Source organism: Lygodium microphyllum, chromosome 9, assembly GCF_053477565.2.
Source record: "Lygodium microphyllum isolate KBCC chromosome 9, Lygodium_microphyllum_v1.1.10, whole genome shotgun sequence".
NCBI classification, from domain to species: domain Eukaryota; kingdom Viridiplantae; phylum Streptophyta; class Polypodiopsida; order Schizaeales; family Lygodiaceae; genus Lygodium; species Lygodium microphyllum.
In genome coordinates, this window is record NC_141143.1 from 56,085,522 (window position 1) to 56,103,741 (window position 18,220).

Sequence of the window (18,220 nt, forward strand, 5' to 3'; positions counted from 1 at the left end):
CCATGACCAAACACTGAGGCCTCCTTGTAAGAAAATTCTTGCAAAAAAATAATTAAATGGCAACAAGCAAGAATTTTGCTACTTTTGAGTTGACTACTATTGTGGCACTAGAGGAGGTTCCCATCAGTTATGTTCTTATGCTCCAACAGAAGGTGCATGGTACTCTAGAGAAAGAATATTGCATAGAGCAACACTTTAGCCACAAGCAAAGGTTTATGACAAGAAAATACCTTCATTACTTAAGTTACAAGAGAAAAGGTCCTCAAGCACAACTATACACTCAATACAATATTGCGTTGTGTACATAGATCCTTAGATTACTTAAAACTTACAGAACATCACCACGACAAAATGAGCATCACCAATACTGTCTAGGTATGGCTGGTGTGTGTTTTCTATTTGCAGCACTTCACAATATCTGAGGGCTATGGAAACAAGCAATATAGTATTTAGGTTTGAGATTCAGAATTTGATCAACTCGCAGCCTGGTTATGTTACCTTTTGGTAAGGAGTCTAAACTCAAGTTTATTCTTTCATAATCTACTTCATTCTCTTGTATGTATCAGTATAGCTTTTCAATTCACCTTGTAACTTGCTCTGACAATAATTATATCATATTACATGGGTGTCCCTTCATCTACTTTTCATCTCGATTGAGAATAAATTGCATCTGGCATGATTAAAATTGCCATATGATTCCAAAAGTAACAATAGCTTTGCACTTGATACAATATCGCATCCAGTATCTTGTTGATTTTCAACATCAATGCTAGCAGTCACAGGACAGTTCTCATGTTGTACCTTGCTTTCTTCCTTGATGTACTCTTCCTGTATCATAGCATGGTTTCATGTTTTGCACATGGAAGACTGATTACTAGACTGATTGAACTGACATTTCAAGTCAGCTCTTAACAAATCTCAGGATTGCATCTAAGGTATGAGCCACACTTCATCAAAAATCCTACTCACGGGAGTGGCTTGGACATTGCCTTGGCTAGTAATTGGAGAGGGTCAAATCAGAAATGAATCATCAGCAAGTGAAGGTGTCCAATGTTTTGGACTACTAATATACCCATATATAGCTGCACATTTGCTTTAGGAACATAAGCTGAACATGTTCAAGGAACCCACTATTTTAACAAGTAGAAGAATGGATCTTGTGGTAACATATCCTTTCGAGACAGAATTTATATTAATTAAAACTAGTGAAGGTGTCATCAATCTCAACAGTACATTCCAGAGGCCTCGAATCAGCATACATCTCAGACATTAGGATGTATGCACCACTTCTCTGAGGCTGCAAATGCATTGCATAATCAAATGTCTGTTTCCCCAACTCCAAATTTCCATGTGTACGACATGCACCCAACAAAACTATACAAATGTCCACATCAGCTTGCATGGGTATGCTCCACAGCAAGTTTTCTGTATTGGTGAAGTCCCCTGCACGCCCCAAGAGGTCTACAATACAAGCATAATGCTTCGATTCTGTAGGGAGATCATAATCAAAGCTTATAGATTCAAAAACCTCAACACCCTTTTCGACAAGACCCACATAACCACAAGCAGACAAGAGAGACAAAAAAGTGATTTCATCAGGCTTTGTACCTGCTGCTTGCATTTCGCCAAACATGTGTGTACTTGTCAAACAATCCCCTATACGAGCATGACCAGACAAGGATCCATTCCATGTCACAACATCAGGGTGATAGAGTGTATCAAAGACTGCTTCTCCATCAACCATGCTTGCACAGCTCCAATATGCATGAATTAAAGTGCTTGCTAAAAGTGAATCAAGATGGTAACCAGCAGCGACAATGGCACAATGGAGCTGCAAGCATATATCCACACTGCCTGTTGCAATAGAAGCCTGCAACATGCAGAGAAGAGTGATCTCATCAAGGGGTACACAATCCTTCTGGATCTGTCTATAGAGCAGTAGAGCATTTTCATAGTCTCCCACTTCAGCATACATAGCGAGCATTGAATTCCGTGATACAACATTGGGCTTCGACAACTTATTGAACACAGTTTCTGCTTCTATAATGCTTCCACACTTTGCATACATATTTACCAGGGTACTCCCAACAAAAGCACTTGAATCAAAGCCCCTTCTTCGAGCATCTATGTGTAAAGCCTTACCAATTTCGAGAGCAATTTCTTTGGTTGACTGACCACATTCATTGGTAACGAAGTTCCTTTCTGCAAGAATACAACATGCTCTGAGAGCAGTCACAAAGGCCTGCTGGTCTGGACCCACACCTTCCTGTTGCATTTGTCTGTACAACTGCAGAGCCTCTCTCCCTAGGCCCTCCTCCGCATAAGCCCATAGGATTGCACTCCATGCTACCACATCAGAATGACATAATTCATTGAACACAATTTCTGCTTCCAAAAGGCTAGCACATTTACCATACATACTGATAATAGAGGCCCCAACAAAAATATGTGAAGAAAAACCCTTCTTCCGACTGTCAGCATGCAATGCTTGCCCTATTCTGAAACATGCATCTTCACCCCAAGATTCTTCTTCCTCAGCCAGCATCCCACAGGCTTGAAAGGCAGGAATAAATGTGTGCGGTTCAGCATCAACAGACTCTGCTTGCATTTGTCTATACAGCTGCAAAGCCTTTTCTCCTTGATATTGCTCTACATATGCAGAGAGCATTACATTCCATGAAACTGTATCACGCACACTCAGACTATTGAACACTTTTTCTGCTTCTGATAGACTTCCGCACTTGCCATACAAGCTCACAAGGGTGCTCCCCACAAAGATTTGTAGAGAACAGCCATGCATCAACACATCAGCATGTAAAAAGTGACCCGTATGTAATGATTTAACTCTAACGAGCTGCCCTCCAACAATAAGAGCTTCTTCCCTCTCAGCCAGAACAGCACAAGCCTGAAGCACTATCACATATGTCCGCTCATTTGGGTTCACACCTTCATACACCATGGCACTGAATAATTCTAGTGCCTTCTCAATTTCTTCATGCTCATAATGCAGCGAAATCATCAGATTCCATAGTACTAGATCACGCACACAAGACTTGCTGAACACATTCTCTGCTTCCAATATCCTCCCACATGAACCATACATGCTTAGAAGGGTGCCCCTGATAAAAATATTTCCATCATAACCCTTGCAGCAGACATCAATGAATAGTTTCTGACCCTCTTCAATAGCAAAAACACTAGCACAGGCTTTGAACAGGATCATAAATATGTGTTCATCTGGCTCCACTCTTTCCGCTTGCATATAAGCAAACATCCTCAATGCTTCATGAGCCAATCCACATTGTGAATAACCAGAGATGATAGCCTTCCAAGTGACGACAGTTTGATGTGGCAATTTTAAAAAAACCTGCCATGCTTCTTTGAGACAACCACAATTGACAAATGTGACCACTAAGGGGTTGCCAAACAAGCTCGTATGTTCAAGCCTATGCTGGGAAAGGTGTTGGTGAACCCGCTTGGCTTGAGAGCCAGACTTCTTACCACTGCATGCTGCTAACAGTATGAGGTAAACCTCGCATGGAGGGACTGCATGGGTGCAAAACAGAACATCTATAGCCCTGCTGAGCTCTCCTTCTGCACAAAGGGTTTTAATCAAATTCAGGGAGAAACCAGCATCCTCCTCCTTTATACTGAGGTGGTCCTGCGTGTGCGCACCCCTGCTGAGCATTGGGGATTGATAGAGCTGCCCACTGCCGTGGCTGCTGGGCAGAGCTGATCCTTCATATTTGATTTCCTGATGCTGGAAGCTTGCCAGTGATGCATAGGCCCGTGCAGGCTCCCATTCACTGACACTGCAGTTGTTCTGTGCGAGTCCTTGAACCCCGATGCTTCTTGTGGTGGCAAGACAATGGATCCCCCATTCATTGACACTGTAATTGTTCTGTGTGACTCCTTGAACCCTGATACTTTTGTTGCTGGCAAAACAATGGGGCCCCCTCCTGACAGATGGATGGAGGTACAATGCAAAGGCCACCATGGATCGTACAAAGCCATCACTCAAAAGAGTCTACACTGCGAGCGAGCTGGAAACCTCTTGGGCTTGCAGTGTTCCTTCCACCAGAGAACTTGCTGATGGAGCTATGAATTCGAAGCTTTAATCCGCATTATCTGCGTCTCCATAGTTCTTCGCCCCTCTGGACTATGTGCCTCGGGGTGGTTTGAGTTGGGATCTACGGTTGAGGGGGCCGTGGATCCCTGGGAGGATCTGGGCCCCTGCTTTTGGCCCAAGGTAAACCCGGCCCACGAAAGTAAACCCTGCCAATGAAAGTAAACCTAGTCTTGGGTGTAAACCCGGTTTGGCGCTAAAGGGAACCCGGTTTGGTGGAGAAGAGGGACTGTCGGTCAATTTGATGGGTCATGTGGCACGTGGATGGGGCCCGCGATTTTCACCGGGCATCAGGTAGAGGCATCACGACAACGAAGGGGGGGGTACTTCAAACCGGGTTGGCACGCGTGGCAATCATGGATTTGAGGGGAGAAGGGCTCAGTCAGGCGGGAGGGGGAGTCGGGTAGGTTTACTATTTGGGTTGCCCGCCCGACTGGACTCTTGCATGCGAGACCCTGGTTTTTTTCGGGCTTCCATTTTTTAACGCCATCGCCTGAGGAACCCACCTTCGCCATCGCCATCGCCATCGCCATCATCGGCCATCGCTGCCCAGATCCTTGCCATTGCCATCGCTGCCCGCCATCGCCATCGCCATCGCTGCCCACCTTCGCCTGAGGATCGCCATCGTGCACAACGCTATTGTGGCAGAACTTGCATTGGCCATCGTGCCTCATAACCTCGGACTACTGCACGCAGTTTCCTTCCGAACTTGCATGTGTCATCGTGCCATTGCAGTTGTATGACTGCGGGTCCAAAGAAGAAGGAGAAGAAAAATCTCGGGTAGAAGAATCCTGGCCTGACTGGGTTGCCATCGTGTGGGCTACTGAAAGGATCGGCCATGCATTGACGAGTGATTGTGCAGCCTTAGCAGTGAAGAGAGAAGAGATGCATAGCTTAAGCCAATCCCTCAACCGCCATCCTCGAGCACATCGAAGGTATTTTTTTTAAATGATCGTGATGAAGGTTTCCATGTCAACAATACTCATGAATGTCTTGATTGCAATACATGTCTTGATTGCAATGCATGTTAGGAGGCATGCAAGTGACTAATAATCATATATTACAATGCATGAATATCTTGATTGCAATGTCTTGATTGAACAAGAAATCATATCTATCACAACAATAGTTCTGCAAGCATGAAGGCATGCATGTAGCAAATAGGGGTCTTGGAAGGAGGAGTATTAATTCTATGAGGCAAGTTCCTTACATAGGGTGGTACGTACATGTGTGTTTTTCAAATATTTTGTGCATGGAAGTGAGCTCTTCTCACCTGAGCTTTAGGGAATCTCTTGGGGTGTTTGGGCATTGGCTTGGCATTCAAACACAATGTTGTCAATTAGAAATGATCCTAGTGCCCAAAAAAGGTGAGGACAACTCAATGCCTAGGTTTTAGATTGTCCCAAAGGTGGATATGTCCTAGAAGTCCCTATTTATAACATCCCCCTCCCAGCGCCACAACTCTAAACCATGAAACTAAAGAGAAATACACTCGCCTTAATTAAGGCTTTGTATTTCCATACTGCATCTCCTAAGGGTAAGATCTAATGTAGTTAAATAGGACAAATCATATGGCATGACACTTTTTTTAAAATGTGAAAGGAAAATATATTCATTTTTACCTTATAAAGAGGTGAACAACCAAAAGCTAATACATTGATTCAGTCCATAACATCAAATAACTTCTTTAAGTTTCCAAAAACCACCTTAAATTCGACTATTTTGGACCTACTCTTCCGCAAAATAACTAAGGCTTCTCCTTTATAGAGCAGCTCTATTTGATCTTGAATATTTATTAATCACATAATTTCTAGCTTGCCATATTTGGTCTTAAAGCGACAAGTCTAACTATTTGTCATGCCTTCCAAGTTTCATTGTCAATATGCCCTTGATCTCCTGAGAGTGCATTCGTGAAATTGATGCTTGCATTCAACGAGGCCTCGTTCATCCATTTCTTCACAAGCCTTTAGAGAGCGTTTCTTTCTTTATGTTTCCAAAAAACATGCAAGGCATCTTCATCTACCCTCTCACAAAAGTAGCACCAAGTAGTACTAGCCGTATTTGGTTATATCTGCCTTAATCGGCAAACCCTTGGCTATCATTCACAAGACCAATAAGTGCTAGTGTTGACATTTCTTGGCTTGGATCTTTAGGATATCAACAACTGACTAATGAAGTACCCTAGATTCCAACACTTTTTGACTTCTAGAGCCATGGTTATCATCCCATATATCAAACTAGTTTTGGAAAACTTTATTGCTTAAGGTCTTGGACAATTGGGGCTAGAGTCTACCAAGGCTTTGTCCTCCTCAAAGGCTTCTTTAGATAGCAAAATTAGCCTATTGAGTGAGGAGTTAGATCTACCACTTTGCCTCTCTGTCAACGAGCATTAGCACTCTTCTAGGAATATTTTCTCAGCTCGTATCAAGGAATTTGCTATCATTGATCTTGTACTTTGACTTTGAGGCATTTGCAATGTGCCTAAGGTCTTTCTAGTGTTCGCGTGGGGTTGCTACACTAGTGATAAAGTGCTTCATGCTGGCTGTCCAAGGCTACACCTCAATCATTCTCTTAAGCTAGGAGAGTGCTAGTCTATCTACCTTATCTTTTAGTGTCCATAGGCCCCACCCCCTTCCTTTTGAGGTGTTGTGGGAAATTGCTAAGAGATTGAGTGTGAGTCATATTTGCCTCTAAAGGACCACTTTATCATCTTGGCATCGAACTTGGCCATGAGGTAGTTAGTCCTTAGATCCAAGTGGGGCCCTTTGATATCAAAAGTTTCTCCCACCTCAATTCTTTTGAGGTTGTAATCCTAAATCCAAGACATCTCTTCCTCTTCATAGTTCAAAAGGAGCACTTTAGTTTTGTTTATGCTTATGATAGAGCTAGACACTACTTTAAATTGATCGTACTTAATAAGAGATTTCAAGGAGTCTTTATTAGCATGCAAGAGATTTGTATTGTCATCATTGAACATTTTTCCCAGAAAGGGCTACCCATATGGCAATATTAAACACCTAATAGTGACATTGTTGCCTTTGCTTCCAAATCCATTAATAGAGCATCTATGACTGGGGCAAATAGAAGTGGGGTGAAGGGGCACCCTTGTCAGATAGATATGTTTAGGCCAAAGGACTCTTTAAGAATCCCATTAACATAGATTCTAGATGTTGCCATGTTGAATAGGGCCTATATGACAAGCTTGAATCATGACCTAAAGCCCTAACTAGCTAATCACACCTCTAATAAAGCACCAACTCATCTATTCATATGCCATATCTAGGCTTAGGCTTATCAACATAATGACATTCCTATGTGCATCACACAATTGAAGTGCAAGCACTAGCTTTAGGATGGAATTGTGGATCTTCCCACCATTAGCAAAACCATATTGTGCCTTGTGGACAATCTTCACAAGGGGTAATCTCATCATGAGTACCAACACCTTAGCTAAGATCCAATATCCTACATTGACTTAGCCTTCCTCCTCTCCAAGCCTTTAGGTATTAGTTTTACCTAAAATTCATTCACTCTTGCATGTAGAGAGGCATTAGGCACACATACATTAACAAGATTGTATAAGCCATGACCATAATGTTGAGATTCAGCAATCACACTCACTAACAACCTCTTTGTATGGAGCTTCAAGGCCAAGGACATGCAGGCTTACCTATCCCATATGCACAGTGGTGCCTACTGCAGTTTCCTACTTTCCTATAAAGCATTGTACTTGCTTCCTTTTCTTAATGCAATGATAGTACTCTTTTCCTTCCAGTAAAGTGTCAGTGTCATTGTCCACACACAAGATTGTGTTTATGAGTTCAAGTCTCAATCTTGAAACCTAATTCACTTGTGTGACAGTCAGTGTCTGAGTCTATGTCTACATGAGTCTTCTTCCCGTCTTTGAACCACCATAGCCATGCTCTAGATCTGTGTTTCTCAACATGGTATCAAAGCCCAGTCAGGCATGGCTCAGTTCGGCTTAGCTCTCCTCTGCTCTCTCCCAGCCCATATTAACCTCTGGTCAGCTCAGTTTCATCCCAGGACTTCATCTCCCAACTCTACCTTCACTTGAGCTTCCATGGTAACCATAGCCAGCAGCACCCTATCAGATTGAGTCGCTTATATCTCACTCCACAGGTAAAATCTCTTGGAGCTTCCTTCTAGAAAAGTGTTCCCCAGCTCACAACGCTTCCCTGTATCACATCAATCCATGACATTTGGCTATCTAAAGCTCAGCATTGTGAAAATTCTCAGTCCTGCCATAGTCTTCAACTGTCACCTGCAGGACATACCCTCCATGGAGCCTTCATATATGTAGAGCATATCTTCATGAACTCTCTTCTATACATATCTTTCTCTACTTAGGGCGCTCCCTCCTGGAACAAAAATCGTCCACATTGTTGATCAACTAGCACGGCATTGTCGAAATTCGTGTCTGCTGACAAAATCTGCACCTGGTGTGTTCGTCCGCTCTGCGCGCACTGTAGATGCTGCGATCTTGACGAGGAGGATAGGGCTTTGGAAGAGCTTTAAGTAAGCTTCATTTCTATTAAAAAAAGTTTTCAAAATGATCAACTACAGCTCCTGCAATCTGCAAAAAACCAGGCCCCTATCTGAAACCCTAAACTGTCAACCATAGCCAGTTTTATCAAAGCTCAAAAATCTCATCATTTTCTCTCTCCTGCCACTTGGAACAACCCACTACCACTCTGATCTACTGTCCCAGCACCAAATCAAGGAGGGGAAGGACCTGAGAAGATTGAAGAAGGATCGATGACCCTGAGCAAGGAAGATTCAAGCTCAACATCAAGTCTCTACATAGTGTGTTTTCACACTACCATTACTTGTGTCTCTTGACACATTGTAATCTGCTCTTTCACTTGTAAAATCTGAGAATCTTGGAGCTAATTTGCTGCTGCTCTAGCCATCCAACATGGGAAAAGACTCTCCAAATGCTCGGTTCAAGGGAGTCGGGTTTCACACCTGGCAAACCCGCATCAAGCTCATCCTAATGAAGAAGGGTCTATGGGCCATCACAAATGGCAAAGAAAAGAAACCTCGAGATGCGGACCTTGCAGTTACTTGGCAGAAGAATGATGACAAGGCACAAACCATCATTAAGCTGGAATTGGATGATAGCTACATCCATCATGTGGATGCCTGTGACACGTCCCATGACACTTGGGACAAATTTGATACCTTGTTTGGTGCATAGTCAAAGTCGTCTAAGTATGGTCTATTGATTGAATTTTTCCAACTTGATATGAAGCCTCATATATCCCTGGTATCCCATCTAAAGCCTCCTAACCCAGCTTTTAGGGATAAAGCTAAAAATGGATGAAGATGTTTGTATTGGTGTCTTGTTAAAAAGTATGCCTCCTGCCTATGATAATGTATCAACCACTCTAACCAATATGCCTGATCCTCAACTTGTTGATATTAAAGCCTCTCTACTAGAGGAAGAAAAGAAACTTAAAAGCAAAGAAGAGCCTAGCACTTCAAAGGATGAAAAAATGTTATATGTAAACAATAGATACAAAGGTAAAAAGGAACCGCTCTTCTGTGACTTCTGCAAAAGGACCGGACACACTGAGAAGTTCTGTCATGCTAGGAAGAGGTCTCAAAAGGCCTATCTGGCAGCTGTGAAAGAAGAAGAAGACCATGGACCAAAAGATGAAGATGAAGATGAAGATGAAGACCAACAGGATCGGAAGGACAAGCCTCATCAGTCCTTCTACTCTCATTACTCTGATAGACTGTTTTAAAAGCCTTGTATTTCCTAGCCCTAATGCTTCTTGCCATAAGCTTTGTAAACTCCTCATGTAACTTGGCACTACAGTCCTTGTACACTTTGTGAGGCCCCTGTTACAGCCTCTGGATGTCCATCATGTTTTGGTGCCCACACTTAGCCTTTTCTGTGACGGCCTCTGGTGTCTACCGTGTTTGTGGTGTGCCCACACTTTGCAGGTGGTTCTCATTATAGCCTCTACACACTTTGTGCCTTTCTAGTTGTGATTGAGGAGGGGTGTTGAGATTTAGCAATCACACTCACTGACAGCCTCTTTGTATGGAGCTTCAGGGCCAAGGACATGCAGGCTTACCTATCCCATATGCACAGTGGTGCCTACTGTAGTTTCCTACTTTCCTATAAAGCATTGTACTTGCTTCCTTTTCTTAATGCAATGATAGTACTCTTTTCCTTCCAGTAAAGTGTCAGTGTCATTGTCCACACACAAGATTGTGTTTATGAGTTCAAGTCTCAATCTTGAAACCTAATTCACTTGTGTGACAGCCAGTGTCTGAGTCTATGCCTACATGAGTCTTGTTCCCGTCTTTGAACCACCATAGCCATGCTCTAGATCCGTGTTTCTCAACACATAGATGTTCCACAGATATTGAAATAATTTGACACGGGGACTTTGCTTTCTTCACGATGAAGGCTATCCTTTAACTTCTTTACGTGAAAGCCCAATTAAGAGTTGGGACACTATAGGTATCCATGGAGCCTACTATTAATGCACTTCAAAAAGTCAGCGAGTTGGGCCTCATAAGAGTGACCTCCTATACACTAGTGTTGCAAAGTGGTTACAGAAGATCCTTGCAATTTTTGCATCAAAGTAGAATTTTTGCCCACTATTATCATCTAGCAAGATGATATTCTATTCTCTATGCTTGCTTCTTAGGGAATCGAAATAGAACTTGATGGGGGCATCCCCTAAATCCCAAGATGCCTTAATTGTAATTTCATACCTTGAAAATGAACCATTTCTTGATCCTACATGTAATTCTTAATGTTTTGAAGGGTCTTGAGAGGCAAAAAATCATGAGATTCCCAAGATGCCTTTAATTGTAGTTTCAAACCTTGAAAATGAACCATTTCTTGATCCTACATGTAATTCTCAATGTTTTGAAGGGTCTTGAGAAGCAAAAAATCATGAGATTCAAAAGAAAGAACAAGTAAAAGGAACCTTCTTCCTTCGATTTGCCCAAAGATGGATCTTCTTCTTTGAAACACGTTCCTCCTACCACAACTCTTAGAGATAAGTGTGATTAACTCGAGCACTATAGTTTTCATCAATGGTGAGGGTACATGCAGCTCCAACCAAGCACTACTAACTAGCTCTAAGAATTTCTACTCCTTAAGGAAGGCCATGCCAATCTTAAAGGGGAGCTACCTGTTAATGGAGTATAGGTGGCGATCCTAAAAGCAAAGATCATTGGTGTTATCATAGTCTATCACATGATGGAGGGCATGCATCTTGCATTGCAATGCCACCACCCACCTTGATGCGATGTGAAAGATCAATCTAGTTCAATGGCTCTTCATAAGGCATCTTGGTGATGGTTTAGCCAAGTGAATCTTGCCTCCCGATTGTTTATCAAGGATGTAGTTACATCTATCAAGTCATTCTTGAGGGTTAAGAATCCCAGATAATCTTTCTTCATAGATGGTGGTTCCAAATCCATGAGATCTGCCCCCCATAGTCAATGTCATATTCCAATCACTAGTGAATTATTGGCCTATTAGGGGATTAAACATTGGCTATCTAGGTCTTGACCTAGAGGGCATTAGTGTCACCAAGCAACTTTCTTTGCACTAGATTGGCAAGAATTAGTGTGAGAGTTAGTCATTATATGGCTTATAAGCCAAGCATGCCTATCATTATATGTCCTATAATCCATGCATTTAATAGTAGCCTCATGTAAGCTATGCACTCAAAAGTAGCCTCATGATGTTATCTGTCTCTCATTGGATGTTCTCCTTCTCGTGTTGGGCTTCTAGAGTCAAGTCCATGATCTTTTTTAAGGTCCACTTGCTCTATGCTACTAGCATCTCGTATTATTGTTTCTTCTATCATGGGGTTCATCTTGTCATTAATGTAGGATATGTCTATTAGCTCACAAGTATCCTTTCCTATAGTGGCTCAAAACCTACCTCTAGCATTTTGTGGAAGTCTTTTGGCATGTCCTTTAGTGATTGTTCCTTCTCCATCATGGAGGTCTAGTTCCCTACTATAGTGACATGGTGGTAGACATGTTGAGAATCAGCAATCACACTCAAACAGCCTCTTTGTATGGAGTCTCAGGGTCAAGGACATACAGGCTAACTTATCCCATATGCACAATGGTGCCTACTGCAGTTTCCTACTTTCCTATAAAGCATTGTACTTGCTTCCTTTCTTAGTGCAATGATAGTACTCTTTTCATTTCAGTAAAGTGTCAATGTCATTGTCCACATACACAAGATTGTGTTTATGAGTCCAAGTCTCAATCTTGGAACCTAATTCACTTGTGTAACAAATAGTGTCCTTTCCATCATGAGTCTACACTTATTTCTTCATCCTCCATAGCTTCCATTTTGCCATGCTCTAGATCCCGCATTTCTCACATGGTATCAGAGCACAGACGGGCATGGCACTGCTCCTCCAACTCCAGTTCACTCTCATCTAGCTCAGCTTGAGCTCAGTCCAGCTCAGGCCAAGTCTAGGACCTCATCTCCTACTCTTTCTTCTCACTGCCATGCTTGGCAGCCATAGCTACACAGCACATACCCTGCTTTGAACACTTATATCTCCTCATAGAGACCATATCTCTTCACGATTCCTTCTGGGGGAATCTTCCCCAACATAAAGACCTCCTCCTTGGCACCTGACACCTAAGCATTATACACCTTGGAGTTCAGCATTGTCAATCTTCTCTGCTTCTGCTGTGGGTGTCCTCCATAGGCAACAGGACCCAGCTCACTTGGAGCTTCTTGATCTCCCTCCACAGGCAGAATTTCAACACAATTTCTTCTGGAGAAATGTTCCTTGGCTCAGGGCGCAGCTTCCTGTCACTTTAAACACCAACATTGGTGATCTACAGCTCCAGCATTGCAGAAATTCGCTGTCACTGTCCAGATCTGCGCTGTGTCTGTTCGAGCTCCCTGCGTGCGCCGTGCTGTCTGCGATCTATACGATTTCCATGGGGCTTTGATAGCCCATGAAGTCAGCTTCCTAGGCATGTAAAAATTTTTTAAAATGATCAAGTATAGCTCCTGCAATGTTGAAAAAACCAGGCCCCTGTCTCAGAAACCCTAATTCCACCATAGCCAAAAGCTTCAAAATCTTGACATTTTTCACTGTTTCTCTCACTGAAGTTATCAACAGTGATTTTAATCACTGAGCAATACTCTCTGAAGTTCACTAAAGTACTGTCATTCAGATCTGAAGGCATCAGCATCAAATCAAGAAGGGGAAGATCACTTGGAGTAAAAGACTTTTGCAGATTTGGTATTCATTGACACTCAGTTAGTGCTTTTTAGCACTTGTGTCTCTCAATCAATTCTTCTGTTGCTCAAATCTAATAAAGTCTGAAGTTGATTTGCTACTGTTCCCGTAAATCTAACATGGGCAAAGAATCTCCAAATGCTCGATTCAAAGGAGTCGGATTCCACACTTGGCAAACCCGCATCAAGCTCATCCTGATGAAGAAGGGTCTCTGGGCCATCACAAATGGCAAAGAGAAGAAACCTCGGGACGCGGACCTTGCAACTACTTGGCAAAAGAATGATGACAGAGCTCACGCCATTATTAAACTGGAGCTAGACGACAGTTATATTCATCATGTGGATAACTGTGAGACCTCATAGGATACACGGAAAAGACTTGACACCCTGTTCGGTGCACAATCTAAATCATCAAAGTATGGTCTCCTGATTGAGTTCTTCAGGCTTGAAATGAAGTCCAGCACATCACTTGCCACAAATCTTAATTACATGGGAGGACTCCTAACCCAACTTGCAGGAATCAACATTAAAATGGATGAAGATGTTTGCATCGGTGTTCTACTTAAGAGCTTGCCTCCTGAATATAATAATGTATCAACAACTTTAATCAACATGCCAAATCCTGAACTTGTTGATATCCAGGCATCACTGTTAGAAGAAGAAAAGAAGCTAAAAACTAAAGAAGAACCAAGTACCTCTAGAGATGAGCATGCATTATATGTTGGCAACAGGTACAAAGGCAAGAAGGATCAGCTCTTCTGTGACTTCTGCAAAAGGACCGGACACACCGAGAAGTTCTGCCACGCAAGAAAGAGATCCCAAAAGGCCTATCTAGTCGCAGTCAAAAAAGAAGAAGAAAATGGAGCAAAGGAAGAAGAAGATGAAGATGAAGACCACCAGGATCGGAAGGACAAGACTCATCAGTCCTTGTACTCTCATAATTCTGATAGACTGTTTTAATAGCCTTGTATTTTCCTTGCCCTAATGCTTCCTGCCATAAGCTTTGTAAACTCCTTATGTAACTTCTCATTACAGCCTCTACACACCTTGTGCCTTTCCTAGTTGTGATTGAGGAGGGGTGTTGAGAATCAGCAATCACACTCAAACAGCCTCTTTGTATGGAGTCTCAGGGTCAAGGACATACAGGCTAACTTATCCCATATGCACAATGGTGCCTACTACAGTTTCCTACTTTCCTATAAAGCATTGTACTTGCTTCCTTTCTTAGTGCAATGATAGTACTCTTTTCATTTCAGTAAAGTGTCAATGTCATTGTCCACATACACAAGATTGTGTTTATGAGTCCAAGTCTCAATCTTGGAACCTAATTCACTTGTGTAACAAACAGTGTCCTTTCCATCATGAGTCTACACTTATTTCTTCATCCTCCATAGCTTCCGTTTTTGCCATGCTCTAGATCCCGCATTTCTCACAAGACAAAGTGTCTCTAGCATATTCTCTTGTCTAATTGCACAGGTGCTTGGCCAACTTGGCCTATAACGATTTGAATTGTCATTATTTGTTGTTATTACCAATTATATGTGAGGTTCTTTTTAAGCTTACAAGGTTCAACCTTTATCGGTCTTTGGGTTTTCATGTCCTCATGTGTAGCGGGTTCCTTTTATAGCATCATGGGTCTTCCCTTAGATGTCTATTGTGGTTGTAGGGTCTTCATAAGTGAAGACACACACATACACACACACTCCTACAATGATTCTACTCTCTTTCATGGCCCCCAGTTTTACACTCAAGTTTTGATTCTCTGCTCAAAACTTTTGTTTACACTGCATTTATTGTTTCGAGTGTACTCAAATATATCTCACTTGAGTGCTTTAGTCTATTTGGGTTGACACAAGCTTAAGAATTGAGTTGAGGGATTCACTTTAAGGTCAAGTGGTGCTTAAACTCAACTATGGAGTTATTAGGTTTAGGGTTTACTCCAAGGCTTAAATAATGGGTCTAGTCTTAAGGGTTGGCTTGGGAATGGCTAAGTGTGTAGCTTGGTTCTCTCAAGTCCAAGTCTACTCAATGGATTCTAAGTTTATCAAGTGGAATCCTACATTGGTTGGTTGAGCTTAGAGCTTAAGAGGGACTTGAGAGTCTTTGCTTGATTGGTTGGTGTGAAGGGTCTTAGTAGGCTCAAGTTCAGTTTACTTGAGAAAGAACTTTTTGCTTAGTCAAGGGATTGAGCATAGAAGGTTCTCACTTTGGGCAATAGCATTGGTCAAGTAATAGTTTCTCTTGAGCAATTGAGTGCTCGGAGGGTGTACTAGTCAAGTCGTACAAACTTAAAATGGTGGGTCAAGCTAGGTGTGGGGTCAACAGTCGAGAGCTCTCTTGAGTGCTCTCTGTGTGAATGGTACATAGTACAGTTGATTGATTCCCTAAGTGTAATTAGTCCGATTGGGTAACTCAAGTTGACTAATTGAGTGGATCTCAAGTCATGGTGTAAAACACTTCTAGATTGGCACGAATCTTAGGATATAGCTCAAATCTTGAGCAATCAACGGATCAATTGGCCAAGGCTTGGCTATTAAGTCCAGCTTGAGTAATCCTGTCAAATCCTCAAGTAGTTGAGAGCCAAGAAGACAGTCTTAAGGGGTTGGCTTTAGGCTCTTGAGAGGTCCATTGTGATCAACTAATCGAGTCATGTTTGTAGACTTTAGCTATTGAGGGCTTGAGTGATCTTAAGTATTAGTGCCTTGACTAGTCAAGGATCAAGTGCTATAGGGAATCCTAAAGAAGCAAAGCCTTGGCTTGATATCCTTGGCCCGCCGATCGCACCGCCTCAATGTCCATCATTAGCGGAGTTTGGGTCTTGTCTACGTTGGCTTGATAGCCTTGCGAGGTTGAGATCTTTCTATGTTGTGGTGTTACTTACATTGGGGTGTTGCCCACATTGGCTTCCTTTTTAGTGTTGTGATAATGTAACCTACATTGGGGTGTTGTGAAGCTTGATTATTTGGTTGTTCACTTTGGATGAGTTGTGCAACGGTTTGAAATTCATTTTCTACATCATGAGCATAAGAGGTAACAATAGTCAAGTGAAGAAGGTTTAAGATCGTTGAACTTTACTTGGATGCTAGATTTAGCCAATCACGCATAGCATCAAGGTGAAACTGAGAAGGAATGTGCCTTTACCTTTTTCTTGAAATTTGTGCTAAGTGGTAGGATAGTCAAAGCTATGACAAAGAATGTTTTACAAACGTGAAGCTTTAAGTAATTATCCTTTTGGGAAAAGATTCTTTGTCAAAACGATTATGTTATTGGCTCAACCAAGCTAAAATAAAATTGACATTCTTTTCTTAGTTAAATAAAAAACTTGATTAAGACTTATGGCTAATTTTCTAGCCCTTCTTGGCTTGTTGTGCATCAAAGATGTTTCAAAGGATGCAAGCAATGTGGGTGTTCTTGGATTGTGATACTTGATTTTGATGCTTTTGCTCTTGAAGTACTTTGATAACTTTCAATGGATCAATCATGTTGGAGAAGTTCGATGTGGTGTTGGAGTAAGATCTTAGGAAGGAGAGATTTCATGTTGATATTTTCTAATGATGTTATCCATAATTCAAAGTCTTGAAATTTTAGAATTAATTGTGAAAAATTCTTTGTAATAGGAACATACCCTCAAAAAATACTATTTTTGAAATCAATTGGCTAGGTTGCTAGCCAAAGTGCTCCAAAATCTTAAATATATTTTTAGTACCACTTTCTAGAGTTGCACTAGCCTCTGTATACGTATAGCTTGAAATTGATGACTTAACTAAACATAAAAATCACTAACACTTGCTTGCATTCGGAATAATCTAGAATTATCATGTGTGGGCCAATTCTATGTGTTTGACTAGATGGAGCTTCATAGAGAACCATATGGCAAAAAATTTGTTATGTTTAACTTCTCCCTCAAGGTACTTCTTTGGAGATGTTTAAAGTTTTTGCACACCTCGGCACGGAATTGCAAACTTCCTACAAATTAGCTCCACATGTAACACATTAAATGAACAAGCACAAAATTCAATTCTTGGTACATATACCAAGAGTGCATTATTTATCGACAGTTGTAACTATTAAGATATGCATATACATAAAACACGCCAACAAGTCAATATCTAGAGTTTGACAATGAAGTATCTCAAAAAAATCTTGCTTGAACAATCGTTACAAAACTTGTCAAAGATCTTGGCTCAAAACTCTCCATCATGATATGCTCTTATACCATGAACCTTCAAAGAAGTTTGCATTTCAACAAACACCTTCCAATCACAAAAGTTGGAGTATGCCTTGGTCTTGTACTCTAGAAAACATTTATCAACCTTTCTTTTAAATGTGACTAAATGTAGATTTTTATTTTGGTTATGTTCGTTGTTCAATAATGTGAGATGCACATGTAGTGGAAAGTGAATTTGATACCTTTGTACACATGAATAGTTGTTTGAAAATTGAGTATGATCCACTTCTTTCACATTGCTTTACATTCAATGCGTTCTTGGTTTTTCAACATTCGCAACAGGGTTTTTCAAATGTGCATTGATTGCTTGGCAGGTTGTTTGTATGGCTCTGCACACGAGGAGTCAGGCCTCATCGCGTGTGCAATCCCCCGCGGGTACTTCGACCATGCGTGTGAAGAAAAGGGTAAGTTTCCTTGTTTCTTTTGGAATATGGATTGTGTGCAGCAGTTTCTCTAGATTGTTTCAATTTGTGTTCTTTTCAGGTTTCATCATCTTGTTGTCAAGTGCGTAGAGATTCTCATGGGGACATTGCATCCGAGACACATGATGACGTTGACCTCTCCAGCCCCTCGGTAAGAGTATGTTTATTGAGTA

At 41.7% G+C, this 18,220-nt stretch overlaps 1 protein-coding gene and 1 long non-coding RNA gene across 2 annotated transcripts; one reads left to right on the plus strand and one right to left on the minus strand.

Moving 5' to 3' along the window:
* Positions 1-242: 242 nt before the first annotated feature.
* LOC148031056 (pentatricopeptide repeat-containing protein At1g03540-like) lies at positions 243-4,214 on the minus strand. The gene has a single exon (XM_087684575.1). The coding sequence runs from the start codon at positions 3,995-3,997 to the stop codon at positions 1,193-1,195; it is 2,805 nt and encodes a 934-aa protein (XP_087540701.1). The 5' UTR covers positions 3,998-4,214; the 3' UTR covers positions 243-1,192.
* LOC148031057 (uncharacterized) lies at positions 419-18,199 on the plus strand. Its single transcript, XR_015691839.1, has 3 exons — positions 419-504; positions 17,940-18,029; positions 18,109-18,199. It is a non-coding gene; the product is annotated as an uncharacterized LOC148031057 (long non-coding RNA).
* Positions 18,200-18,220: the final 21 nt, after the last annotated feature.